Source organism: Oculina patagonica, chromosome 8 (genome assembly GCF_052425735.1).
Source record: "Oculina patagonica isolate OP01 chromosome 8, crgOcupat, whole genome shotgun sequence".
Lineage (NCBI taxonomy): Eukaryota > Metazoa > Cnidaria > Anthozoa > Scleractinia > Oculinidae > Oculina > Oculina patagonica.
The window spans coordinates 32703373-32729335 of NC_135765.1; the positions used below are offsets into that span (position 1 = coordinate 32703373).

Consider the following 25963-nt stretch of genomic DNA (forward strand, 5'->3'; position numbering starts at 1 on the left):
TCAACGTCAACACTAATCGGCAAAAGAAACATTTTTCGAATTTTTTTGTCTAATTGGCAAAGGAATCAACTCTAGGTAGGTTTCAGAGCCACCTTAAATTATGAAACAATAACATAACTCTAGACCCCCTACTCGACAGATTTTTTTTTTAAACTTGTGAAAGTGTATCTTTTGCTGATTAGACAAATCTTTTAAAAATAAAAAAATTTCCTTCAAGTGATTAGCAAAAAACATTTCTAATTGGTTTCTTTAACCTCTTTATTACATAGATAACCAAAAATTTTGACGTCAAAGCAACTTCAAATTTTCGTCGGTAAAACCTATCACAACTTGTACTAAACGTTATTTCTCAGCGTTAGTGAGCTGCAATAGAATGCCAAAAACGGAAATATTTTTAAAAACCATTACAAACAACCTTTCAAGTGAAAAATAAGTTATCGTTCATGCAAATCAATAAAAACCTAGAATTTTTAAATTCGGCTGCAAATTATAAAAAGTCGCGAGCAGTTTTGTCATCTCCCGGGTTTTTCTCATTCGTCGAGATTCTTTTAGCGATGAGTTCCCAGCCAGGGGCCCTGAAACCATAAGACAGTCCATCTTTGGCTAGAGGGTCGTAATAAAGGTCTTCCAATATTCCAATTCTCTTATAGAAGCAAGGCATCATCCCGTTATCTTTACTGGCCTGAAAAACTAACTGTTCCCCTATATACGTCATCACGATCTCTAATGGGTTGCTCGAGTTTGTAGACTGCAGTCGTAATACATTTCCATCGGTTGCTACGGTAACCAATCTGGAGGTTGTTTCTCTTGAAAAGGAGACAGTTTCGTTTACGAGGAATTGACCCGTGAACGGGGTTGGGTCGATTGGGAACTTTGCTCGTTTCTGTTCTTCAGTAAGAATAGAGTTCAGTTCTGGTAGCAGTAGCTGGTAGGCTAGTTCGCCCATAGAGAAGGCTAGGTCGGGTGTGCCTGACTCTAAAAAGGGATTGGCGCTGACGAGTAGATTAACACCTAGTTGGACCTCTGGGACCACACTGAAATAAGCAAGGTAACTGTCCATGTAGCCTAGTTTCCCACGAACAAGGATTCCTTCTTTGAGGGAAAGCATTTCAAATGGGGACCCCCACACGGTGTAGCCGTCAGGTGCGATTTCCACAGGTGTCATCATCTCACGCAGAGTTGCAGGTTTGAAAAGACTCTGTTTGCCTGGTTGGGCGAGCAACATTCCCAGCTTGGCTAAGTCGGTGATCGTTGAGTACATCTGCCCCGCAGGGGCGAGCCATCCGACATCCATAAACGGCATCCTCTTGCCATCTTTAGCGTAAGGAAATGCCATGTTCTGTTGCACATCTGTGCTTATATTAAACCCGGTGTTCTTCATTCCTAGCGGCTTGAGTATGTTCTCGGTTGTCCAGCTTTCAAAGGTCTGGTTAAGAAGGTTTTCGGTGAGGAGTCTTCCTAACAACGCGTAACCAAGGTTACTGTAAGATGGCACCGTCCATGGGGGAACCACAAGAGTTCTGTTTCTTAGCAAAGCTATCTGCTCGGCTGAGGTGGTGTTGCAGCTGAAAAAACAAGGCGCTTCACGTGGTAGCCCTGACATCTGACTTGCAATCTGTCGAAGTGTGATGGATTCACCAGTATACGGGTTCTTGATGTCGAAGCCGGGAGCATATTTGCTCAGAGGGTCGTCAATCGAAGATATCTTCCCTTCCTCGTACAGCTTGTACATCATAAGCACGGGGAATATTTTCGAGACACTTCCGATCCTGTACACCGTGTTGTCATCTGGTACGCTCTGTGTTTGATTATACACTTTGTTTCCAACATGGCCGCTCCAAAGAACTTCGTCTTGATAGAAGACGTTCATTGAGATCGCTGGGAGCGAGTGTTCTTTATCAACCAGGGATTTAACCTTATCGTCGAGTTGCTCAAAGATCTCCTTTATCTTGCTCGGCAAGGGTTTTGGTAGAGGTAGCATCGGTGGTAATCGAGGACAAGGCTTTGTGAGGACGCTGCTTCTTGTAGCCGGTTCCGTCCTCGTGTTTATACTCTCGCTGTGATGAAAATGTTGCCAAATAACCAGACCAGCCAAACAGATGGCAATAATCGACGCAACAAGAGCAAGGATCTTCCATATTCTCAGCGAACGAAGGATAGCTCGGTCTTCAGACACGGGTTTTTGCGGTTTATCCATGTTTGAAACTCCACAACGCCGCTATTTGGATTTCGTGACTTGTCAGTTTCAGACGGTTGCTCAAGTTACGGATTAACCTGTTATTTGGCCAGCTGGTGCAATATGCAAATTTATTAAATTTGTCTTTGTCACGCAACGGGATTGTAGCCAAAAAAGAGGCTAGCTTAAGATTTCAGTTCAAAACTCACACATTTTAGCTCAAGAATTGTATAACGTCAAATTTCGTTACATACACAAAATTACACAAATTTCGTAACATGTTAATATAAACAAGCGTTTTAATAAGTTTTCCCAAATAAGGGCCCTATTTGTTGTTACCTTTATCATAATACAAAGCACCATGTATGTTCCCCACATCCTAGGGCTTTCCACAAGTTGCTCGAAATGTTTGAAAAAGGTGCTCAAAAGTTGCTCCAAAAATTAATAAAAAGTTGCTTTTGATTAAAAAAGTTGCTCCCAAAGATCCAAAACGCTGCTTTTTATCAAGGAAATTTCTCCAAATTTCATGTAATTTCCCTGCAAGAGAAGTATCTAAATAACATTTTTAGGCAAAAATTTGTTAAATTAGAAGGATTTCCTTCACTGAGAAAAATCATGAAGTATCGATGACGTCATGTTCGCTGACTAATGTTGTAATGAAAAGTCGAAACGTCTTCGGATGTTTCACGAAAATCTTCGGCAAACTTCGTTAATCTCCGGAAACGTTCGCATGGCCTTTGGACAACACTCGGACAATCTTCGTAGATCTTCGGTCTAGAAATTGCTCAAAATGCAACAAGTTGCTCCAAAGGAAAAAAAGGTGCTTGAAGGTGAAAAAGTTGTTCAAAATATGAAAAGTTGCCAAAAAGTTGCCGAGCAACTTGTGCAAAGCCCTACCACATCCCAATATTGGCGATCGGATCACCGATTTTGAAATGATCGAGGAAAATGTGTTTCCCCGGCTCGATTTCTGACACTCTTTCGTGTCGGTTTTTCCTAGCTTTCTCTACGAGAAGAGAGTGCGGACACATTTCCCCAAAGAGCGTGAGATTTCTAGCTTGATTTATTTTTCAGTGATGTTAACAAGCGCCGTATTCCTTTAGCTCGCCGTATCGCTTTACTCGCGGAATCGCTCTTTGCATCTCGCGCGTGTGACCGAAGTTGAGCCTGCTCGCAGGCTATTTATAGCTGCCAAAATTGGGCGTTTAGTTGAATCATAGCACCGGTACCTGACTCGTTCCCAGTCGTCTTAGTACATTGCACGGCCCGAGGTGAAAAGCAAGACCGCGTTGTGGGGGAGCAAGGGAGGGATGATGTGTGGGTGTTCCTTCCCATCAACCCTTGCACCTCGTACTTTTAATCTCTAGCTGACCGGTCCTCGCGCGCTTTATGAAGACGACTGGGGACGAATCAGTAGCGGTACCATATTTTAATTGCTTGCCCAAAAGAAGTTTCAAAGTAAAAAACAAAAGAGTTCGAGCAAAATTGAAAATTGCTTCTATGGCATTTTAACAAAAAAACAATTATAAAATTACCATTTCGACACGGTGTCGACTTATTAGACAAAGCAATATAAGCGCCATAAAAAAAAATACAAATATACAAGTAAGCACCTAACGAAATAGCTAACAAGATCGATCTATTTCTCGTTATTTTTACGTATTACTGCAGTAAGTCCAGCGAAAGGCGTTGGGGAAGCTAAGGTAACATTCAGATTTATTCTTCAGCTTTCATATTTGATTCATACTGATCTCTTCAACAGTGATTCTAGGATTCAAATCAACTTTTATAAATGGCACTTTCGGTGCCCTCTGATGTCCGGCGCAGTCCTCTACCCACAATTCCACTGCTACTTGTCCAGCGGGGAGTGCGCAGTAGCCTTCTAGTCTCACGTGACGGTACTCCATTCCAGCGAATGCCTTGTTGCCTTGTAGCCTGGCCTCTATGTTGGCAGTCTGACACTCGAGGCCGTCAAATGAGAAAAACCACCGCTTGCAACAGGAGTTACAGAAGCCAACGCGCATGCTCCCTTCGAAGGTCACGTGTAAGACACTTCTTTCGCTTTGTTTGTTGAAAATACACTCCTGAAAAAAAAGGCGGGAAAATTAAGCGACGGACCAGTATTTTTTGGAGGGGATGACAAAATAAATTGTTTGCAAACACGATATGTATAACAAAACATAGGTGGAATTTCGAATTTTTATACCCCACCCCCTCCAAGAAAGTAATGGTCCGTCCCTAAGCGTGGTTTTCATTTGTGACGCGCAACATTTTAATCTTGTGCTTGCGTTTCTTGCTATTTTTATTGACCTTCGCGTTTGCACTTAGTTTACGTCGCTTTTAAAAACGAAGCTTCACGTTAAATCGATGTAGCCATACGTAGATGCGATTAATCGTTACAGAAGACTTGCCAAACTCTATATATAACGCATTACTTATCTAGAACTGATGTAGACTGTACAAGAAATTCAGATCAGATTGTGGGAGATAGAACAGGAGAAATACACGCGCAAAAGGGTAGCGTTGACTTCACTCCTTATTCTTTATTTCATTTTTCTCGCTTTTACGTTATTGTTGGAGGGGTGGTGGCCAAAAGGTTAGCGCGTTGAACTCCCGATAGAGCAGTTTGGGTTTAAGCCCTAGCTGCGGTAACTACGTTGTGTCTTTGGGTAAGAGACTACTCTCGCAGTGCCTCTCCTCCACCCGATATCACCGAAAACATTATTTTTGTTCTTCACGGGAAACATGGCAAAATGCTGGGGAGGGGGGAAGGAGAGGGTTACTTGCGATGAACAAGCATCCCGTCCAGAGGAGTACCAACACTCCTAGTCGCTTAATGCTACAGAAACTGCAGTTAAGCGCTAGTGCTGATGAGCCATCAGGCTCCTAATATCCTTAGTACTGAGACGTAGATTACTGTGTGGTAACCTGGGTTTACGAAAACTAACCTTCAGCAATCCGTATTGTTGTAGAGGATCATGTTTCCATGAACACGTTTTCCAGCTTAGTATGGACCCGGAGGTTCCTGGCTGCCCTTTAGACCCCTGGACACCGGGGAATCCCCGGGTCCCCTTAAATCCCTTCACTCCCACGACCCCCCGAGCTCCCGGATTTCCTTTGGGTCCATTCCGTCCTGCGGTTCCTTTGGGTCCAGCTACTCCCGGTAAACCTGTGGAAAAGCACAACATTGTTACTTTTTTCAAGTTTCTACGTAGAAACTGTTGTTTTTTTCTACGAATGAAAGTAGGAACCATATGAACCAAGGCTTTAAACTGTATCAGGTTGGTGCTAGAAAGAAGAGTACAATAAGGAGCCTAAAGGGCATTATCACGAGCATGCCTTCGTAGAGGGTCCTGAAAGGGAGGGGGGTGGGGGGATTATCACTGCAAGTTGAAATACTGGCCATTAAAAAGCCTGCCTATCTTCATTTCCTTCGAACTAGCCTTGCAATGTAACTTGTGGATTCACTATATATCTTCCCCTTGGTGTTCTTGTTAGATGTCGTGTACGAGCGGAGCTACTTTCACAATTTTAGCACCGTTTTGACCAACAATTCCAGTGCAATTTATAATACCTGGCTGGCCTTTCCTCCCTTTTGATCCATGAAGAGGAAAAGGCTCCACGATGTAACTAGATCCCTTGGGTCCTCTCTCGCCTCTAATTCCCTTGTTTCCGGCTACGCCTGTTGGCCCTGTAACCCCGGGGGGTCCAATTACCCCAGGGGATCCGATAAAGTCTTGTTTACATTTGGTTTCTACCTGAAAAATAAAATAGAAAGAATGAAATGAAATGAAATCAAAAAAACTGCCAGAGTTATCATAGTATTGCAGTTTACTAGGACTGTCAATTTTCCTTTTGGATTGTTGGGACTGAAACAAAAAACATGAGAGAGAGCAGCCACTCTCAAAAACAAACAAACAAACAAACAAAACCGATGGAAAGTAGGTTTTGTGGCGAACACGAAGCTCATTTGTTTCGCTTTTTTGAGGCAAAGACTCAACGCCAACATCCTGAAGCGTGAAATATAAAATGTGAAGAGAAAACCCTCAGAAATAAAGTTATAATCTTGCCTGTTCACAGAGTAGTCTTCCCCAATGGATTGTGCGTTGCGGTTCCACCTCTTGGTAAAAGGCTAACAATATAATAAATCCTAAAATGCGTGTCATTGCGTGGATAGTGGTCAAACTGCGAAAATATTAATAAACGCAATCAGTGGTTTATTTGATAGTCACGGAGATTACAGCGAAATTGCAAAGAAACGTTCCTTTCTCTACAATTACAAGGAAAATTGACCTGTGGCGCGCTGTAAGATAACACGCGGGACTCCAATCTGTATCACGCGCGTGGGTGGTGTACGCGCGTGTAGAACACAAGCACGCGAGACTGCGTGTACTGGTGTCATTTGCTAGGCCATGTTACTCCTATTGCAGCGCCAGAGAGAACCTTTTAGACCTTTACGATTGCAAAAGGCAAGAGGAATTATGACAATGAATGAAACAATATAAATGAAAAAAGACCTAGATCAATGTATTTGATTATCGAAGATAGCGGATACAATACAATGCTTATAATTTAGAGCTCAAAGCAAGATGCATCCCCGATGCATCCAATGGCGAAACTACCGGCCAGATTAACGACTGTTGTAAATTCAGTTTCAATGTAATGTATAGACACTTACCCGTTCAGGTTTTCTCCTGTAAAAATGTTGATTATCTGAATGGAATTTGAAAATCACGGCGCATCTTTCGTGTCGAGCAGTGAGCCGCTTTGTTGACGCGAATATCATGTGTCTGTATTTTCTGGATCGAGTTAATCATTTGTTATTTGAACCTTAATCCGTACTAATTATTTTTAGGCCTTAAGCACTTCCTGTTACAATCACGAAATCAAGAGCCCAGGAGGGGAAGGGAGTGAGTGTAGGCTTTTATAGATTGTGCTCCTAAAAGTGGCATATTATGCTACTAGCAGTGCTCAAAATTTTGCCAATTTGCAAAAATTATGCCAGAATTTCCAATTATGCTTCTGATTTCCGAAATTATGCTCAAAAATGACGTAGATTCTATACATAGAGGTGCGCAATAACGACACCAAATTATGATGTTTTTTAAATAAACTGTTGTTGTAAATTTATTTGTGTTTATGGCAGTTTATCACGGCCGTCAGCTGTCCAAATTAGCTGCTCGCATCTCTAAACCGTTTGTATAGCTAAAACACGCATTGCAAGAACAAACTACCTAAATTTCATTTATTTCTGTAGAAAGTACACCATATTTACTACATTTTATGAATTTATGCTCCAAAAAGTGCTAAAAATTGCTAATTATGCCGTGGCAGTGCTCGTTTCACAAATTATGCTTTTTAGCTCCACTTATGCCAAAAATTATGCCAGCACAATCTATAAAAGCCTAAGTGAGTGGGTGTGGAAAGGACAGAGGAGGAGAGGTGGGTGAAATAGGGGCCGGAGGGTGCCCTGCGCCCTTACCCTGTGTAAGACAACAAACCTTACTTTGACCAATGTTTTACAATAGCCGTGATTAATTGCTGACATTGATATTGACGAGGGCCTTTAATGTCTTTCCAATTGACGAACCCACTAATGCTTTGAAATGAAAACGACAAAAGAATTGACTGTGCATGAGTTTTCTGACTTAAAAAAATTGGCCGAGGAGATGTGGATTGAGGAAGCTTATAATTGAATTATTATGCCTATTTTTTCAAATTTGTCACACGTTGGTAAATAGTTATTTTTGTGTTTTACTTTGTGACACTAGGGTCCTTCAGTTTAATGCGGTTTGGCATAAGACATACACGGATAAATGGTATAAATTTTTTATCTTTTATTAATAAGTGTTGTTCTGGGTAAATGTTCGTAAGAAGTGTTTATGAATCGTTATTGTTTGCAAACAAGTTTTACAGTATATACGTAGTAAGGTAAAAGTTTTTATATTGAATGACAGACAATTAAATTTTACAAATTAAATTAACCTAATGCCGGTGAAAGAAAAACCTCTGAAACTGCTGTTCAGTTCTGTGCTGTTTTTCTGTGGAGAAGGCGAAGATGTCGTCTTCCGACGCAAAAGTTAAAATATCTTGGTACGAGGTTATTTAAAATAGCTAAACCTGGCAAGAAAGCACATATGTTTCCTAAAAACTTGTTCACTCTGCACAGGTGACAATTTCTCCCGCCCTTGTACGTAGGAATCTTAAATTTGGAAAGCAGTTGGCTAACCGACTTGTATAAGAACGTTAAACCAAATGCAAGGCTGATCGGACAGCTAAAAAGGCTAAAATAATTTTATTGCCCAATATTTCGGCTTGACAAAAGTAACCTTCTTCAGGGGCTGAAAAAGCTAAGTGAAGAACGTTAGTTTTGTCTAGCCGAAATATCGGGCAATAAAATTTATTGATTTTAGCCTTTTTAGCTGTCTGATTAGCCTTGCATTTTAATTTAGGGGGTTTTTTTTGGGGGGGGGGGGGGGGGAAAAATTGGTTTAACGTTTTATTCAATATTACTAATCCTAATCCACGCAGATCCGGCATCACTTCGCTGCAGTTTGTTCAAGTGATCCTTGTATTATTCAGGGGTACCTTAATGCATAAGAACTCCAAACATATATAAGCCTAACAACAAAAGGAGCAATTTTCACCAATGATTACAGTCGGAGATTTAAGCTTGCGGAGGGGGGACTTCTTGAATTATTAGTCGACTGTTAGGCTGAATTACAGCGGAAATAATCTCCTGTATACTGGAATATCCGGGACAATCATCCAAAGAGATCCCCACGCGAACTAATCCCCCAGGGACTGAACTGCAATAGCCAGAGACACTACCATGCATAAATACTGGGAGAGTGTTCTTCTCGTCACTTTCAATCAAGTGTAAGGCGCTGAACACCGCATTGATGCTCCCAGGGTCGGTACACGTCAAGTTGTCAAACGTGAAGTACCAAGTCTTACAGCAGGTCTTGCATAAACCGATATGTGTCTCTCCTTGGTAGGTGACGTGTAGTGAGGTATCGTTACGCATTTTAACAAACGTGCAAGACTAGGGAAAAAGAAACAAAATTAAAAGTATAAATTCTCCAGTCAGTCAGTCAGTCAATGCAATCAATCACCCAGTCGGTCGGTCAGACAGTCAACCAGTCAGTCAGTCAGACAATCAATCACTCAGTCGGTCGGTTTAGTCAGACAGTCAATCAGTCAGTCAGTCAGTCAGACAGTCAATCACTCAGTCGGTCGGTCAGACAGTCAATCAGTCAGGTTGTCAGTCAGACAATCAATCACTCAGTCGGTCGGTCAGACAGTCAATCAGTCAGTCAGTCAGTCAGATAATCAATCACTCAGTCGGTCGGTCGGTCGGTCGGTCGGTCGGTCGGTCGGTCGGTCGGTCGGTCGGTCGGCGCAGTCAGTCAGTCCGTCAATCAATCACTCAGTCAGTCGGTCGGCCAGACAGTCAGTCAGTCAGTCAGACAGTCAAACAGTCAGTCAATTAATCAGTCAGTCTGTCGTCAGTCAATCAGTCAGTTAAACAGACACTCAGTCAGCCATTCAATCAGTCAGTCAGTCAGTCAGTCAGTCTATAAATCAACACAAAACTACTGTACAGCATACTTACAGCCAACTCTCCCTTGAGCGTATTGATATCAGGTCTGAACATACATTGTTTCCAGTTCAGTTCGCTCACTCCAGGTTCTCCTTTATTCCCCTGTGGGCCGGTTTCTCCACGATCTCCTTTATCCCCCTGTAACCCCCGAGGCCCCCATGATCCCACGTCCCCCAGACTCCCGAGGCGCCCGGCGTCTCCCTTCCGCCCTTTTGCTCCTTTTCTTCCGATCTCTCCACGTTCTCCTTTCTGTCCTTTCACGGGAAAACCTCCGCCTCCCACGGGGGAGTTACCGGGTTCCCCCGGAAATCCTCGATCCCCGGGTATGCCCTGTGACCCCGGAGATCCGGTGGTACCCTTTGGTCCAACTGGCCCTGGAGGTCCAGGCAAACCAGAAAGCAACTCGCATGATTCCATCATCTACAATGGAAAAAAAGAGATAAAAAAACAAATTAAAAAATAGCTTGAATTGCGATACGCGGTCCCTGCCAATATTAGCCTGAGTATCAGGCTTTTCTAAGGGGAAGGGAGTTTCCTTCCCTACCCTCCCCCTCCCCTTAGGAAGGCCTGATACTCAGGTTATGCCAATATAAACATTTCCAGCATTGATTTTCAAAGAAATTCTTCTTTCGAAAATTTGCCTTATAGCGAAGGCGTTTCTCACGCTTACTTAATTTGTAACAGGAAAAGGGATTGAAAGGGATTTGAAAGTTTAAAATGCACACCACTCTCCCCCCCCCCCCCACCCCAACCCCACTCTTTGGTAAGGAGGGTTGTGATTGCCGTATCAAATAGAAAGAAGTGCACAAAAGACTGTTTAATAAAACTGTGATTCTTAGCCGGTATATGTGGAACGTTTTTTTTTTAGATAAACGTGATAAAAATAAAACAACCGCACCTAGCGGGTGGAGAGAGGGGAAGCGAGAAAGGGGAGGGGGGGGGAGGTGTAGAATTCATTTGTAATTGATTTTCATTCTTTCTATAATGAGTAGCACTCGGCCAAAATGTTCTGCTCGGATTTTTTGCTTCACTTTGTCCTCGATCAGTCAAAAATCGTTCGATAAGAATATCAAACAATTCAAAACACAAATAACTGTGTTGCTTTACAGTGATATTTATCCATAAGAGGTTTTTTAAAATAAGCACGATGGTCTCTTAGTCGGCTCTGAAAATACCACAAATAAATGTCGGTAATCTAAACTGACGCCAAAACAATAATTTCCTACCTCGCGACATTCTGGCTGCGTCCACACAATGTCACCTTGACCGTCGATCGTCTTAACAATAAAGAAAGACAGAAAGAGAAGCGAAAACATGGCCACCATTGCTGATGTCTTTGAGCGAGCAGACTTACAGATATCGATTGTTCCTTGTAATGGATTGCGTGACGCGCGCGTTGATCATAACAAACAGGATGTCATTGTTAATTCACTCTGCTTACCATGCCAGACGGGTATTTCCGGATTAGAAGGACTCTGCTCTGCATGGATGCAGGCTGAACATTTATTTTTGTTTGGCTAATCCTCATGCATGTAAAACGCCTTGTGTAGTATCTTTACACAAAACACGATTCAACGCAAACGAACGAAGTGTGTTAATGATTGCCTGAAAATTATGGAGATGCTAGAACTTTTATCGCTAGCGCGCACATCCTTTAAAACTTTCCGCATTTGACGCGCTTAAGAACCGCGCAGCCAAACAAGAATTACGCGCGAGACGAGAATTCTTCCTTGCGCGATCAACGCGAGAGGCGCGCGTTCCCCCTGGATCTCAGATTGTGAGAAACATGCGCCCTTATTTCTTGGGTGTAGGTAAATCTCGGGGATAGGACAGACGCTACAGAATATACCGTGGGAAACGATCGCCGCAGTATTAGAGTCGGGCTGTTTTGTTTAAAATACACCGATTAGCAAGAGAAAAAGGAAACGCAAAATAGAGGGAAATGGCTTAGAACACTGGCTTTGACTAATGTGCAAAGAAAGAAGCACCCGCTGTAAACAAGTGTATCAGGAATGACTAAAAGTGTTCGTTAACTTTTATGCTTATGTGAAGATTTGCTAACTTTTCCCCAAGTTTTAAAAAAAACGACAACAACAACAACGGTACCACATTAAAATAATGCTCAATCCGCACTAGGATTTCATCCAAGGACTTGAAGGATAGATACAACTTGTACAGCATAACTGAATGGTACTTCAAGAAAGGAGTGCTCAAAATATAGCTTTTATTTGAAACAAGAATTTCGTTCACTTTTGACGTGAGGTCCGTGAGTCAGTGGCAAAAGTGCGACCTGTATCTATTTTCCTTGTCCTCCAAGCTGTTTCTCGCCGCTCGCTCATTTCGTATCAGTAGTTTTGAGAGAAAAAAAAATATGGAGATACACGCCGCAGTGCATGCATTGGTCCTGTCGTTGACTGTTCAGAGCCTCTCTATTTTCCCAGATCATGTCAGATCGCGAAAAGAAAAAAAACACAAGGGAACAAAAGCGCAGAGCGTAAGGGGATCGTGGAGGTGGGGTTGGTGGTTGGGAGGAGGTATATTTTTCTCATTCGCCTGCCCAATCCCCACCCACCACGCCCTTACGTTCCGAGTTCGTTACGTTCGCGGGTTCTTTTCGCGTTGGGAAATATGGAGAAATTGTGAGCAGTCTTGGCTTTTGCTATTCTGTATATGTATTTCATTGCGATGGCGAAACTTCTTGGATTAATATGTTCCCATATCGTTTATACAGGCGTAGATTATACGGTATCGGCGAACTTGAAAACGTCGGACAATCTTCCATCTGTAGGCCGATTCTAATCGGTCCTGAAGCAAATCTTGTTTCACAAAACCCTTCAATTCTGCCGTAGGAGTAGAATGGGTAATCGAGGCCCAGACCTCCCGACATAACTGCGTCGATTGGGCCTGGGTTCTTACACTCGGCGTCGTTGAAGATGAAGTACCATCGTTTGCAGCAGTCTTTGCAGAGACCGATCTGAAGGTTGCCTTCGTACACGACGTGTAGAACTGAGTTAGAGTCTTGCTTTGTGAAGATGCATTCCTATTAAAGTAAATTGGTATGGGTTAGAATGGAATCTTCTGCAATAAACGATGTTCTTTTTATCTGCAAGTTTGCGTGTAGTGACTGACTTGAGAGTTAGGCGGGTAGTAGCTCTCGGAAGGTCTTACATGAATGGCTCCCTATCCGTTGAGAGAAATAGAACAGTCAACAGGTACAATGCCCCTAGCCCTAAAAACGAAAAAGTAGCAAGTGCTACACTAGAGGACAAGTAAAATTACAAGCTTACGAGGGCCGCTACACTACTGGAAAAGTTTCAGAGGTGGTCCGGTGTGTTAAGAATTTTGTCTTCATATTTAGTAGCACATAAGGTTTTGAGGGCAGATGAATTTGACGGTCCCTTAAATGTACTTTTGCTGATTTAGTCAACAAAATTTTTAAAAATTCTGATTCACTCGAACTAAAGTTTTAAAAGCGAATAAATTCACTTTAAATCAAAAGAATATGCTTCAAATCCAACATCGAGGAAAATTACAAATAAACAGACAAACGAACAAGCAACTTATAAGACTACCTTTAGAAGGCCATTGTCTTTATTGCGGTTCAACTCCCATGAACATCGCGACCAACTTCCCATGGTACCGGAGGATCCCACATTACCAGGCGGGCCGGGGTCACCGGAATCCCCCTCTTCGCCTTTGATCCCCCTTTCTCCTGGAAACCCGTCGTATCCTTTTCTTCCTCTCGGTCCCGGTGTTCCAGCATCTCCGCGGTCACCAGGACTACCTGATATCCCTCGTTCTCCGGGATCCCCTGGGGGACCGGGTCGTTGACCGGTCGGGGGTCCCGGTGGTCCAGGAGGCCCCGGGCTAGATCTTCCTGGCGGCCCTCTAGCTCCCCTTGGACCTTGCGGGCCTGTGGGGCCCGGAGCCCCTTGGTTCCCAGGGAGTCCTTGAGGCCCGGGTGCGCCTTGGGCCCCACGCGTTATTTGATCGCATTGGCTGGTCATCTGAGTGAACGTATTGAGACAAAAAACAAAGACATTGTTATCTGGGAATCGGTCAAATTCCCCACACGCGCGTGTCCTACTCGCGTGGAGAGACTCGGAATCGACGGGAAAATGCTTTTAAAACGTTATTAGAATTGATGTTTCGAGTTTATAAATAGAGGCTGAAACAGTTAAAGAATTGGCTGACGATTTTTTCGTCCAAACAAACCCACAGTGCTTTTTTGCTTGAAAGATTTAAAGCTCTTTAATTAACTTAATCAGATTACTGAGTATTTGTTTGGATTGTGGATTGCACTCATTTAAGAAGAAATATTGGAGAATAAAAAGGTAAATTGTTTTGAATTGAAGTGAATTGAGAACTTTAATCTTCAGCACTGGAAAATCCGTATGCTTTAGGTAGCATATCCCATGACACTCATTTGCCTAAAACAATAATATATACGTTCTCAGTGGCGGTTGGAGGCGGTGAGAGGTAGGGGGGGGGGGGAGGGGTTTCTTGGAGGTCATTCTTACCCTTTGGCAATCTCTCTGAGTCCACGGTCGAACTCTCTGTCCATATACAGCCAAGAAGAAAACATTTTGAAGGATAAATGCAGTAAAAAACTTCATGTTCTGTTAAGGCGGCAACATTCACCTAAACCGAGGGCAAAAAAAATCGAAATAAATACATAATTGTGAAGAGCGCAAATATGTCAGAAGAATAGCGCTTAAAGTTCAGTTTAATATAATATGACGAAGCTCTGTCACCATAAACCCTATCGCAAAAAGAAAACGAGAATCCGGATAGGTTTACATTTTTCAAAACTTGGAAATAGATAATGACATCCTCCCTTGTAACTTCAATCGACAAAAATCAGAGGAGAAATCCTTAGATTTCGGGGAGGGGTAGGTACGGAGAAGGGGAGGGGGGGGGGGGGCTACTACACGAATATAAATTCGGGATGGGAGATAAGAAGAGGATCGAATGGTACAATTCGCGGTGATTAAACGTACCATAAAAGCAAGGCTCAGTTGTAAGTTAGCAAATGACCTCGGACCAAAGTTGTTAAACATGATTTCAAGCGAACGAAGAAGTTATATATCCTGTCCAATGAGTTATTATCAATCGGCAGCCAAAGGTTCTTAGAAAATCAGGAAAATGTGGCAAACTGTAGACTGTAAACCAATCTTTGACTTGACTTAATACTTTCCTTGCCTATTATATAACGTGTCTTGAAGAGATCGAAGCGAGACATGTTCAATTGAAAGCTAACTTACCTTGAACGAAGTAGTGTATTCCAAAAAGTAAGAGATATGCCTTGAAACCTTGCGTGTTTTTAGAGCGTCCAAATGACCTTTGGCTTTTGAAATATAATCTGATATCGTTTCCAACAGAGCTGAAGTTTCTGGCTTTCACACGTCAATTCGTGTGTTGACGGCCGACAAACTCGAGCGATCGCGCGTGAGATCCGTGAGCTTCGCACGCGTTTGACACGCAGAATACGTGCGAGATCATCACTCAAACACACATACTTGATAATAATAAAAAACTTGCATGGAAGATCAATGAACAAGTTTTGGTAACCAAATCAAAACGTTGTACATGGAATAATGCGTTTTTCTGGAAGCTTATACTGTGTTCCCCCCTCGAACCTGGAGCTGTTTTTGGGTGACTTTTCTTTTAAGTTTCCATTCGGGTCATTCAACCAAATTCGATTTCGCCGCCTAAACTTGAAAGAAAGAGGAACCTCAGAAGGGGTCCCATATCCCCTTCTTTGTGGCCGAAAACAACTCTCTAATTTAAGTATTTGAAATCATCCAGCTACCCTCCCCGAACACAAGTGGCTTTAGAGCATTAAGGATTACACATCCCTTGTTTGACCGGTTTTGTATTAATATTTATCTGCAGCCCTCTCCTTCCTGTTTCAGCCAGTAACTTGAAACCAATCGCAATTTGGTTGAAATGACTTTTCCCCACTCGTTACCGTAACCATTCGATTTAGCGCCCGGAGTCGGGGGGGGGGGGGGATCTCGTTACGTTTTTGACACGACTATCAGAATGTAAGTATTCTATGGATACCAACAGGCGGCCATATCGATACTTAGCTTAAGAACTGGGTTTAAATTGTCATAACACCATTTGCTTGAGAACAACAATCACACGGGCTTATAATTCACTTCGCTAGTGTCAGTCTATTCTGTCATTGTCTTGTGTATTTGATTGACAGCTGTGGCACTTTTGCCCACAAAGAACTTTGGGTGATTGGGGGGAGGGGAAAGAGAGTGGGTAAGGGGGGGGGGGGGACCCCCAAAAAGGAGAACAAAAACAAGGAAAATCCAAAGTTGTTAAAACCAAGGACGGCTAAACTGCACCAGTAAATCTTTCTTCAGGTTCATGTACAGTTAGCCTGTGTTGCAGACGAACAAAACACGCAGGCTAATGTCGTGTACTATCTGAAAGCCTGGGACAGACTAACAGCTTCACATAAGTTTTGACATAGGTTTTTTGGGCATTAATAATTTTTCCGTACCAGTAATTAGAAAAATATTTCAACTCTTATCACTGTAAAAACAGATATCTTTATTTTTTGTTGAAATTTTACATGTTTTGTTTGGCTTTGGTTCATGCACTTGACATAACCTGTAGAAACAGAAAAAAAAAAGAAGAAAATGTCAGGATAAAATGTTTCAAACCTAAGTTACACTGCACTTAAACAAGTTATCCTCTTGAAATCCCCACCCCCCGTCTCCAAAGAAAGCGAAAATCTAGTGCTAATGACCACTCTTTTTTACTCAAATGATAATTAGCGGGAGTTACCTGGCAAGCAATGCGGTCCATGTCCCGTTGTCCTTGACTGGTGATATTTCGGCCACTGAAACAGACAGTACTTTAATTATCAGAATAGGATGCAGAAATATTTTTTTCAACATACAGCTATTAAACAGCAGAGGCGCCCAAAGTGTGACCACTTTTAATTTATTCACATTCTTTCGTGCAGATTTAATCCAATCAAAGCCGTGGATAGCTTGCAGTTGACTTCTGATTGGATTAAATCTGCACGAAAGAATGTGAATAAATTAAAAGTGGTCACACTTTTGGGCGCCTTGCTGTAAAATGTCATTTCATGTGGCAGTGTTTATTGTGCTGTACAAGGTGGTTAAAACTTTTAGCCTGTGAATGGCACAACAGTATGACTACATGTAATTGAAAGCAGTTGAGAAGTAGTACTTTTATATGTGGTTGTTCTGGGGTTTTTTTTTTTTACTGTTAATTATGCTGTACAAGGCGGTTCTAACTTTGAAGTTGGTTGAGGGACCCATAGTGTGTGACACAGAACTTTCATGTGGTACTGTTTATTGTGCTGTACAAGGTGGTGCTAACTTTTTAAGTTGGTCGATCTATCAGGGCTTGAAACTAATGGTAGCCACCTAGCCAAAGATTACAGTCAACTCTCTCTTAACGGACACCTCTATAAGACGGACACCTCCATAAGGCGGACACCTGGTGATGGTCCCTGCCGTTTTTCAGTCATTTTACTGTAACAAAACTCTCTGTAAGGCGGACACCTCTCTAAGACGGACAACGGACACTTTGAAACCGCCAACGGACACGCACAAAAAGTTATTTTTTAGTGAATAATACTTCGAAACTTGGTATCAACATATAGCATAGTAAGTCAACGCCTTTAGAATACCAAACTTACCAAAAACAATCTGCTATAACGTATTCCTTAAGTATATGGCACCAAAGAGGTAGTTTTCTACTTACAGTATTACCGTTTGTAATGAACAAACAAGTCGAATTTCTGATACTATTTTTGCTCCACTTTACAGGTTTTGCTAAAGTAAGCGACTCATAACCGACGTGTATTCGTTGTGCATAGCCGTTTAGGTTTATCTTCTCAAAATTTCTGATGTCACGTTACCTCGACTCTCTGTAAGGCGGACACCTCTTTAAGACGGACAGTTGGGGCCGGTCCCGATGGTGTCCGTCTTAGAGAGAGTTGACTGTACTTTAATTTAGGTTTTGGCTACCAGGTTAAGCATTCCTACTAGCCATTTGGGCTAGTGAAAAACTCAACATTTCTTAATAGAAATCAATATAATTATCTGACTAGTGAATTATTACTTTTGGCTAGTCAATCTGTCATGGCATGTCACTAGCAAAAAACCAGCGAGTTAAAAAGTTAGTTTCGAGCCCTGTCTATACCGTGCGACCATTCAAATGAAAGCTATAGGTCTGTATAAACCCACTAGTGTGTGCCCATTCAGATGGAAACTATTTAGCATTATAGTTTTGTCATGTCTTTGGTAGAATTTGTATTTTGACAATTTTAGGCAGTTTCAGGTTAACTCACCCAGCGTTATCCTTTTCAACCAATTTCAGTTGTTCAAGGCCTTTCAAAATACTGCGAGCAACCGATGACGAACTGCGCTCAAAGTGGCTTGGCCTCACACCACGTTGCTTACGTCCTGAACAAACACAAGAACAGTGGTTAATTAAAAAGTGGATGCATATGATAAAGAAATTATATTTTATATTTCAAGAGAAGCTGAGAGAACTCTATGCTGTTTCTCTTTTCTCCAGTGAATGTCACAATATTATTTTTGACATTCATTTATTACCGTATTTATTAGGTTATAAGGCGCCAGTTTTTTCAAGGAAAATCTGTTTTTCTGTGGGAAGTTTATGCCAAAATTGGGGTGCGTCTTATAGCCGAGTATTTTTGCCCAACAAAATCTTATGACCGCCATTTTACCGGAACTTACAAATAAAACAAGAAAAATAAAAACACTTAATGTTGGTCATTGACTTTTAGAACAAGAAAACAGATATAAGAAACAGCAAGTTTCAATGTAAAGTTTATTGTCACGTATTAACAAGTTTTCGCAACGCAAGTCTATGCCAGCATTTTGTTGAAACAGACAAAGAAAATCAAGCATACTCATTTGAAACAAACTTTTCTAAGCGTGGAATGTTGGAAATGACTTTAGAAGACTGGGAAAACACCAAAAAAGCTTGAGAATCTTTCAAAACCACTCGATAAACAAAGTAGAAAGCAATACGAACCATGCTTGAGAACTTGGCAACCAAGCTACAAACTCAGTGGTTACTGGAAACTACACATCTTCCAGGTTACTAAGCAGCTAAATTCGAAGCATGAATAATGGAAAGATGTTTTGCTCAAGCTCAAGTGGATTTACGTATTTTTTAGCAAGAAATGTTACCTTTTCACCCTTTGAGCGAAGATTGTGCCAAGGAGTATGAACAACACTCAAATTCTGTAAGAAGAACTGTCCTTAAATTGATCACCGCATCTTTTCAACTCACCAACTCATGGTGCCTCTTATAACCGAGTGTTTTTGGAAAATTTCAGTTTGGAAACTGAGCATGACAAATTTGCCAAGTTTGGGGTGCATCTTATAACCAAGTGCGCCTTATGACCGAATAAATACGGTATATTATTTAGTACAAAAATTTCTTTTTCTTAAAATTTTGTAATTAACTTAGTTTTACTTTCTTTGCCACCTGCCTCAAAATAAGCATCTGCTATTTGCGGGCGACAGAAATCTTGTAACTATTATTTTAAACTTATAAATAAAATTAATAAATAAAGTTAAGTTGAAAGTTGAAGCCTTATGTCTTAACAAACTGGGGCTTTACTATAGTAACTTCCTACTTCAATAAGCTATTCTTTTGAGGTTTCATTCTTTATTAACACACAGTGTAAAGCAGAACTACAGTAGAATCCCATTCTTTCAAACCTCCACGGGAAACGAAAATTGCTTCTTGAAATTAGGGGTGAAATTAGAGAAGTACAGGTACTATTTAAGGGTAATGAAAATCGTTTCAAGAAATCGAGAGTTTCTAAAAACCAAAGGATTGAGAAATCATGATTCTACTATACTCTACAACAGCCTCTTCAATTGACAAATCAAAACTCATGAATTTTGTGTGTTAAATGCAAATAAAATTCTGGGTAGTGTATTGCATACCTCCATAGACACGGGTTAGGTGACCAACACCAAGACCATTACGAAGGTACACATGACGCAGGATTGATGCTGAAAAACATCAAAAACAAAAAGTACATTGTAAGTAAAATAACCGTGAAGCTGAGCATGTGACAGTTTATCTGGAAATAGTCAGCAAGATCACATTTGAGCAAAATAAATTCAAGGGTTACTGTAAATCTTTACAACTGTGTAACATAGAAACCGCTAAAAAAGCAATAGAGTCTAACCTGAAATAAATTCAAATGACAACATTCACATATACTTAGAGCGCTTTATATTTGTCAGAACTGGCTGGTCAGTCCATTGGTTTTGAATGTAAAATGGGCCTTTTGCATCAGATTCTCCCACAAATCTACCATGAGTAAATTGACAGGACAAATTTGACTAACAACGGAATTCTGTTCTTGATTTACCGGTCTGGCTGGCCAGTTCTCACAAATGGAAAGTGCCCTTAATCTTCGACTTACAGATGTTCCCAGGGGGGGGGGGGGGGTACTCCCATAAATTTCGGATAGGGGTGTGCCGCCAAGGTTCTTAAACCCTGACCCTATTTAAGGATAAAAAAGCGAAAATTTATACCCTTTTTAAGACCCAAAACATTGTGTTGGTGTGTTTTTTTTTTTTTTTTTTTTTTTTTTTTTTTTTTTTGACCGAAAAATGACACCCTATTTAAGGGGAGAAGAAGCGTTCCGTGACGACCCAAATAACGGCTAACCGCGCACGGCAAGACACAAATCTTTATAAAATCGCTTTTCTAATTCCTGAACAGAAAACTCAGTTTTAAGATATCTTTTTTTCGTTTAGCTGGGCGTTTATTTTAGCTAACAGAATTTAGGTACCCTATCTAGGGATCACACTGGGAACACATTGCCAAAAGGAGCAAAAATGATACCCTATTTAAGGACCGACAACCTTAAAAACCATACCCTATCGGGCGGCACATACCTATGTAGGCCACATATGGGAGTACCCCCCCCCCCCCCGGGCAGATGTTCCAATAGGATTTCTCAATTTTTTGGGGTTATTTCTCCATCTGTTCCTATTTCTTCTAACCCAACTTTATTTCAAATGGATACCTTCATGATAAGGAAAACTTCAAAAATTCTCAATAATAAAATGGAAATGCAATGCAATAGTGTTCTTACCTGCCCTGATGTAGTACCAATCTGGATCATACGGAGCAAGCTCCTTGCTTTTGGCTGTTTTAACCAGGTCGACCCAATCTGGTACCTTCAGCTTGCCACCCCTAGTCAGGAAAAAAGAAAACTTAACTGGAGCATTGATATTTATCAGGATTACAATAACTGAACGGCAGCTAACAGAGGATAAGATAAGCTGGATAATTTCTCTCAAACAGCAATAGTTTGATGGTGAAAATCACATACATTAGACTGAACTTGTGTGCTGAAGTAGGGCAATGCAAAAACAGTTGGTCATTGGCCGACCAAAACTTGCTCATGTTCGAAGAAATCCAAATTGTGGTTGGACATGATGTCCGGACAATTTTGATCATAAAATCGTGTTTTATTGGAAGTGATAACTTGTAAGTGGCCTTTTGTTTTTGGTGATGTCCGATAATTCCAATTGATTGGTGTCTTAGTAGGACATATTGTCCTTTCAAGTGGCACGTAAAGAAAATTTGCATCCCTGTGAAGCATTGCAAAGTAAAAGACAATATTTTCTACGGGGACGAAGGTGAAGCAGAAACTCAGCCATGTTCTATTGGAAATCCAGAATCTGCTTGGTTCTCTAACTGTGTCCTATTCACTGATGGAGCATGATTGTGTGCGCGTTGCTGGGCAGTTTTTATATTATTTTTGGCTAAAAAGTAATTGTAGGTTTCAGGCTGCAATTCTTTAGAATTTCTACCAAAACAATTAGACTACTCGCCCTAGCCTTGTTTTCTGTGAGCGACAGTCAACTCAGCTGCACTTTGTTGACTATTCACTCAAAAACTCGGGCTTATAGTCTAACTGTTAATTAGAGAAGCACAAGTTAGGCTAATCAGTAGAAGTACAGTATGTTATTCTCATGACCAGACGATATAGGAGAGGAGTTTCAACCTTTAGCTCAAAATATAAAAATATATAGCTATTATTTACTAATTTGAATGATTTAATTTCAGTTTGATGGAAACTTATCACAAAGATTTTGATCTGCTTCTTAACAGGCTTAAGTTACTCTACAGCTTTCTAAACACTTTTTACCTTTAGATTATAAAGCAAATTTATGATCTTCGACCTTCAAAATTAATTTACATCGTATGTAAGCTTATATGATAAGTTTATTGCAACGCCAGCTATTAAGAATGGCTGATTTAACTGATATATTCCAAGTAAATTCTAAAGAAAAACGTTCCAAAGACTAAATAATCAACGCAGTAAACGGCTGAATCGTTAGAGCGATCTATAAAACCATGATTGCAAAACGCTTTTAACAAAACTTAAGTCGAAGCTTACTTCTTCAAATGGGCTGCCAAAGCCTTGATGAATTCGTGCGGACAAACGTCTTTTACTGTCACACCGCCGGGCATCTGCGACAAAAAAAATCACACAGGTAATTCACTATTGGAAATTGAGGAGTTAGATGGCCTTCTAAGACCTGTAAAAGACGTATAACACGAATACACGTGGTTTGTGGGAAGAAATCATGTCCGCCATTTTACCTTGCTGGAAGAGAAGAGAAAGAATGCGGGGCGGCCCGCGCGCCATAAGGGCTGCGTGGCTTATTCCAGTCTCTCGCGGTCAATAACGAATTGCGTGGAAAATTAGAATTGTGGAAAAAGCGGAGGACTTTGAGAACGGGAATGGAAGGAATTCTTTTTATATACTATTTTGCTTTTAAGAAAAAAAAAAAGGTTTTATCGACTTTGCTGTCAAAATTACTAGTTCTCAATAAAATTATGTCAATTTCGCTATCTTTTGTTTCATAATAAGCTTAAGAAAATATCTTCGAACGAAATAATTGTGCCTCACTTTTAAGACCTTCCTGGTTTTGCTAAATACTGTGGCCAGGTGGTCAGCTTCCCACCAAAAATGAATACTCGACGTTAAAGAAAAGAAAACTTAAATCATGGAAATCTACAAAATGTTTTGGTTATTATGCAGGCACAAATTTTACTAACTGCGATCTGAACTGAAAAAAAAAAAAACTGATCGTGTCTTGACTGGGCGGTCTGCGTATTACTGTATTTACCGTTTCATGTTTCCCGTCGGTTTTCCCACGACAATTCCTCTTTTTATTTGGTCATATTTTACAGCTGGTAGCGTTTACCAAGCGAACTTGCTAAAAGTGCGTATAAAAATCGACTGTTTTGTTCTGAACTTGCTGGGACAATGATACTTGAGTGCCGTTCAGATTTTTTTTTCAATTTAATCAGGCTTTGTTGATTTGAAATGCTTTAGGCAAAAGGTGCGCTTGGGTATGTTTACCTTAATTTTTACAATAAAGAAGATCGTCAGATTTTTCTTCCGGTGCGACTAGTCGATGCAGTGTAAATTCATTGTCTCAGTCCACAAGTGTATGTCTCAGTGATTACTGGAAGTCAATTTCTCGAACTAAAGGTAAATAATCATCAATACTTTTATCCCGGGGGGGGGGTACCCCAAGGGCAATAGGCATGTGCCACCCGATAGGGTATGTTTGAGGTTCTCGTCCTTAAATAGGGATCATTTTTGTCTTTGGCATTTGTTCCTGGTGTGATCCAGATAGGGACCAATCTTTCAGCTTTAATAATGCCCAGAAAACGAAAAAAGGTATCTTAAAACGAAATACCCATTCAAGTGTAAAGCGATTTTATAAAGATTTGTGTTTGGCCGTGCGCGGAGCCGCTGTTTAGGCGTCACGGAACGCTCTCCTTCCCTTGAATAGGGTGTCATCGGTGGGGCCTTAAAAAGGGTATCAATTTTCGCTTTCTTTATCCTTAAATAGGGTAAGGGTTTAAGAACCTTGGCGGCACACCCCTATCCGAAATTTATGGGAGTACACCCCCCCCCCCCCCGGGACTTTTATTCAATTTTGTAGATTATTTTCAATGAATTCACAGCGTGCAGCCTGAAATAACAGTTACCATTACCGCCGTTGGCTTTATATCAATAATTGATTCTTTTTATTTGTCAGTTTCGGAATAATAAAAGTTGGGCCGTTTCGCGGTGGTGCTCCAAAAAATTTAATTAAGCTGTGCGATGCACTTGTGTTGCGTATAAGTTTAATTTTTCAATTTTGCATCGTTTACATACATTTCGTTTTCCAAAATTGCAATAACTTATATACAGATATTACATATATACTTTCCTGCCTAACTTAATTACACTACCGAATAAATATGATGCTTTTCAAACATAACTTATGTATTTAAATGATTGATATTTACATTTATTATTTACATTTATAATAACTACTCTGTCTTACCAACGGACAATAATACAACGTGAAAATGAAAAAGGAACACAGTATGTTTTCAGTGCAAATTCTTTTTGCCACTATACTGTAGCAATTTTTCAATTTGATAGTAATGTTAATTTTCTTTGAAGATACTGAACGTTTTTCCGAGTTGTCGGTGACTGATTCAGCAAAGACTATAAATTAAATTAAACGTAATAAAGCCAACAGATATGACGTCTATTTTCTTTCCTTTTAGTAATTTTGGTTTGCTTTGGACAGGTTATATACGCGTGAATAATCTGCCAGCGATGTCTAACATGATCAGCGAAGTTAATGAAGCTTGCCTTCGTAATAAGTGTGGGCATTTGTGTACACTTCATTTAAACACTTAATCACTTCTACTCTAAATAAAATTTTTGCCTTTAGGCTGCAAAGTTAGGGCCGTAACTAGCAAGAGGAAAGACAAGGCACTTGCCTCGTCTAGATTTTTGCCAAAAATTAAAAAAATATATATGTTTTGTTGGGAAAATAATCCGCAGTTAAATGAGATCGAGTTTTCTTAAGAAATGCGTCATGAAACATGTCTCTGAAAGAGTTTCAGAGCTTCTAGATGTCAAACTTTTCTGGAGGGCATGCCCCGAAAACCCATAAGCAAGATCTTGCCTCGTCTATGGCAAAGGTCTGGCTACAACCCTGCATTAAAAAGAGCTTCGTGACTCTCTGACCTGTACATTTTAATGTGACTGACTTCGTAGCTCTCCCGGGGTAGCTCTTGAGTTGCTTGTTAAGTTTGTTTCTATACTCAGCAAACGTCACTTAATGCACAGGGTTCGTTTAAAAGAAGCTCTGAACTCGCGAATTCTCATGGCATATATCCACGGATCCATTGCTGAGCTTGTAAGTGATAACGTAGCGGCCCACATCCACGCTCGGTTGTAATGCCTGCGACGACACAAATCGCTCGTCGCAATCTGCAAAATGCTGACAACGCTAACTGGCATGGACATAACAACTGCTACAAGAACAACAATTGCAACAGTCCATGCTGTCTTCTTGGCTCTTTTGGCCTCAACTGCAGGAGTTGTTGTTGTTTCTGCGCCGTTTACAGCGCTCTCATCGTCTCGAGAAATTGCCGAGACACTTGTCTCTGTAACAGCGATTCTCCTTGACTGCTCGCGCGCTGTTTTAAGGATCTTTCCATAGCAGACGAAAATAATTACCATGGGAACAAACCCAGTAAGCACACCACAGATAATCCACAGTTTTGGCAAGTCCTCGTTGCTTAGCGCAAAAGAAAAGGCATTCAGCGTGAAGCCAAATAACCAGACGATTCCGATCGCGATGTAGCTTCGCTTTACTGTAACTATACCGTAGTATCGTAACGGGTAGATGACCGCGATGTATCGCTCGATACTCATCACACTTAAATTGTGCATGATTACCATTGAGGTGGACATGGCAAAGAAGCTTTCAAGCTGCAGTAGATGCTCTTCTCTGTATTGCCAGGAGACAACGTTTGTGAGCAAGATGTATAACGGATTGACTGCGAGACCCACGAAGAGATCGATGGCGGATAAAGAGGCTACCAGATAATAACAAGGCTGACGCAGTGTTTGGTTCTTGTAGAAGGTCATCAGTACAATAACATTTCCAATTATGGCCGCTAATCCAGATACTGAATTTAAAATTCCTAGGATTATCGCAGAAATTGACGATATTTCTCCGGTACAGTTTAGTTGATCAGCCATATAGAAGTCCTCTTTGCTTGCCAACGAAAAGCGCTCTGAAACAGGACAA

At 41.0% G+C, this 25963-nt stretch overlaps 5 protein-coding genes across 5 annotated transcripts; all 5 read right to left on the reverse strand.

The window, feature by feature from the left end:
* Window positions 1–367: 367 nt before the first annotated feature.
* LOC144662225 (putative beta-lactamase-like 1) lies at window positions 368–2330 on the reverse strand. The gene has a single exon (XM_078522992.1). The coding sequence runs from the start codon at window positions 2195–2197 to the stop codon at window positions 488–490; it is 1710 nt and encodes a 569-aa protein (XP_078379118.1). The 5' UTR covers window positions 2198–2330; the 3' UTR covers window positions 368–487.
* Window positions 2331–3875: 1545 nt separating this feature from the next.
* LOC144662235 (uncharacterized) lies at window positions 3876–6979 on the reverse strand. The gene is made up of 5 exons (XM_078523004.1): window positions 6855–6979; window positions 6247–6361; window positions 5751–5934; window positions 5125–5345; window positions 3876–4260 (listed from the first exon to the last, which is right to left on the reverse strand). The coding sequence occupies exons 2-5, from the start codon at window positions 6340–6342 to the stop codon at window positions 3907–3909; spliced, it is 855 nt and encodes a 284-aa protein (XP_078379130.1). The 5' UTR covers window positions 6343–6361; window positions 6855–6979; the 3' UTR covers window positions 3876–3906.
* A 1689-nt stretch (window positions 6980–8668) lies between these two features.
* On the reverse strand, window positions 8669–15115 carry LOC144664312 (uncharacterized). The gene is made up of 7 exons (XM_078525413.1): window positions 15044–15115; window positions 14300–14420; window positions 13352–13786; window positions 12462–12819; window positions 11006–11148; window positions 9792–10199; window positions 8669–9221 (listed from the first exon to the last, which is right to left on the reverse strand). The coding sequence occupies exons 2-7, from the start codon at window positions 14393–14395 to the stop codon at window positions 8844–8846; spliced, it is 1818 nt and encodes a 605-aa protein (XP_078381539.1). The 5' UTR covers window positions 14396–14420; window positions 15044–15115; the 3' UTR covers window positions 8669–8843.
* A 1207-nt stretch (window positions 15116–16322) lies between these two features.
* Window positions 16323–22401, reverse strand: LOC144662426 (small ribosomal subunit protein eS19-like). Its single transcript, XM_078523228.1, has 6 exons — window positions 22243–22401; window positions 20929–21029; window positions 19763–19831; window positions 18124–18238; window positions 16584–16638; window positions 16323–16406 (listed from the first exon to the last, which is right to left on the reverse strand). Exons 1-6 carry the CDS (start codon window positions 22314–22316, stop codon window positions 16389–16391), a joined length of 432 nt encoding a protein of 143 aa, XP_078379354.1. The 5' UTR covers window positions 22317–22401; the 3' UTR covers window positions 16323–16388.
* Window positions 22402–24978: 2577 nt separating this feature from the next.
* On the reverse strand, window positions 24979–25963 carry LOC144663817 (trace amine-associated receptor 9-like). Its single transcript, XM_078524881.1, has one exon. The coding sequence runs from the start codon at window positions 25912–25914 to the stop codon at window positions 24979–24981; it is 936 nt and encodes a 311-aa protein (XP_078381007.1). The 5' UTR covers window positions 25915–25963.

Coding starts and splice junctions, on each gene's coding strand:
- LOC144664312 (XM_078525413.1), bottom strand. CDS start 14,395: ATGAAGTTTTTTACTGCATTTATCCTTCAAAATGTTTTCTTCTTGGCT. Junction 13,787..14,299: donor CTCAGAGAGATTGCCAAAGG/GTAAGAATGACC, acceptor ACGTTCACTCAG/ATGACCAGCCAATGCGATCA. Junction 12,820..13,351: donor AAGACAATGGCCTTCTAAAG/GTAGTCTTATAA, acceptor TTACTTTAATAG/GAATGCATCTTCACAAAGCA.
- LOC144663817 (XM_078524881.1), bottom strand. CDS start 25,914: ATGGCTGATCAACTAAACTGTACCGGAGAAATATCGTCAATTTCTGCG.
- LOC144662225 (XM_078522992.1), bottom strand. CDS start 2,197: ATGGATAAACCGCAAAAACCCGTGTCTGAAGACCGAGCTATCCTTCGT.
- LOC144662235 (XM_078523004.1), bottom strand. CDS start 6,342: ATGACACGCATTTTAGGATTTATTATATTGTTAGCCTTTTACCAAGAG. Junction 5,935..6,246: donor GAAGACTACTCTGTGAACAG/GCAAGATTATAA, acceptor TTTATTTTTCAG/GTAGAAACCAAATGTAAACA. Junction 4,261..5,124: donor AACAATACGGATTGCTGAAG/GTTAGTTTTCGT, acceptor CTTTTTTTTCAG/GAGTGTATTTTCAACAAACA.
- LOC144662426 (XM_078523228.1), bottom strand. CDS start 22,316: ATGCCCGGCGGTGTGACAGTAAAAGACGTTTGTCCGCACGAATTCATC. Junction 18,239..19,762: donor CCTAACCCGTGTCTATGGAG/GTATGCAATACA, acceptor GTGTTTGTTCAG/GACGTAAGCAACGTGGTGTG. Junction 16,639..18,123: donor GTTGAAAAGGATAACGCTGG/GTGAGTTAACCT, acceptor TGTCTGTTTCAG/TGGCCGAAATATCACCAGTC.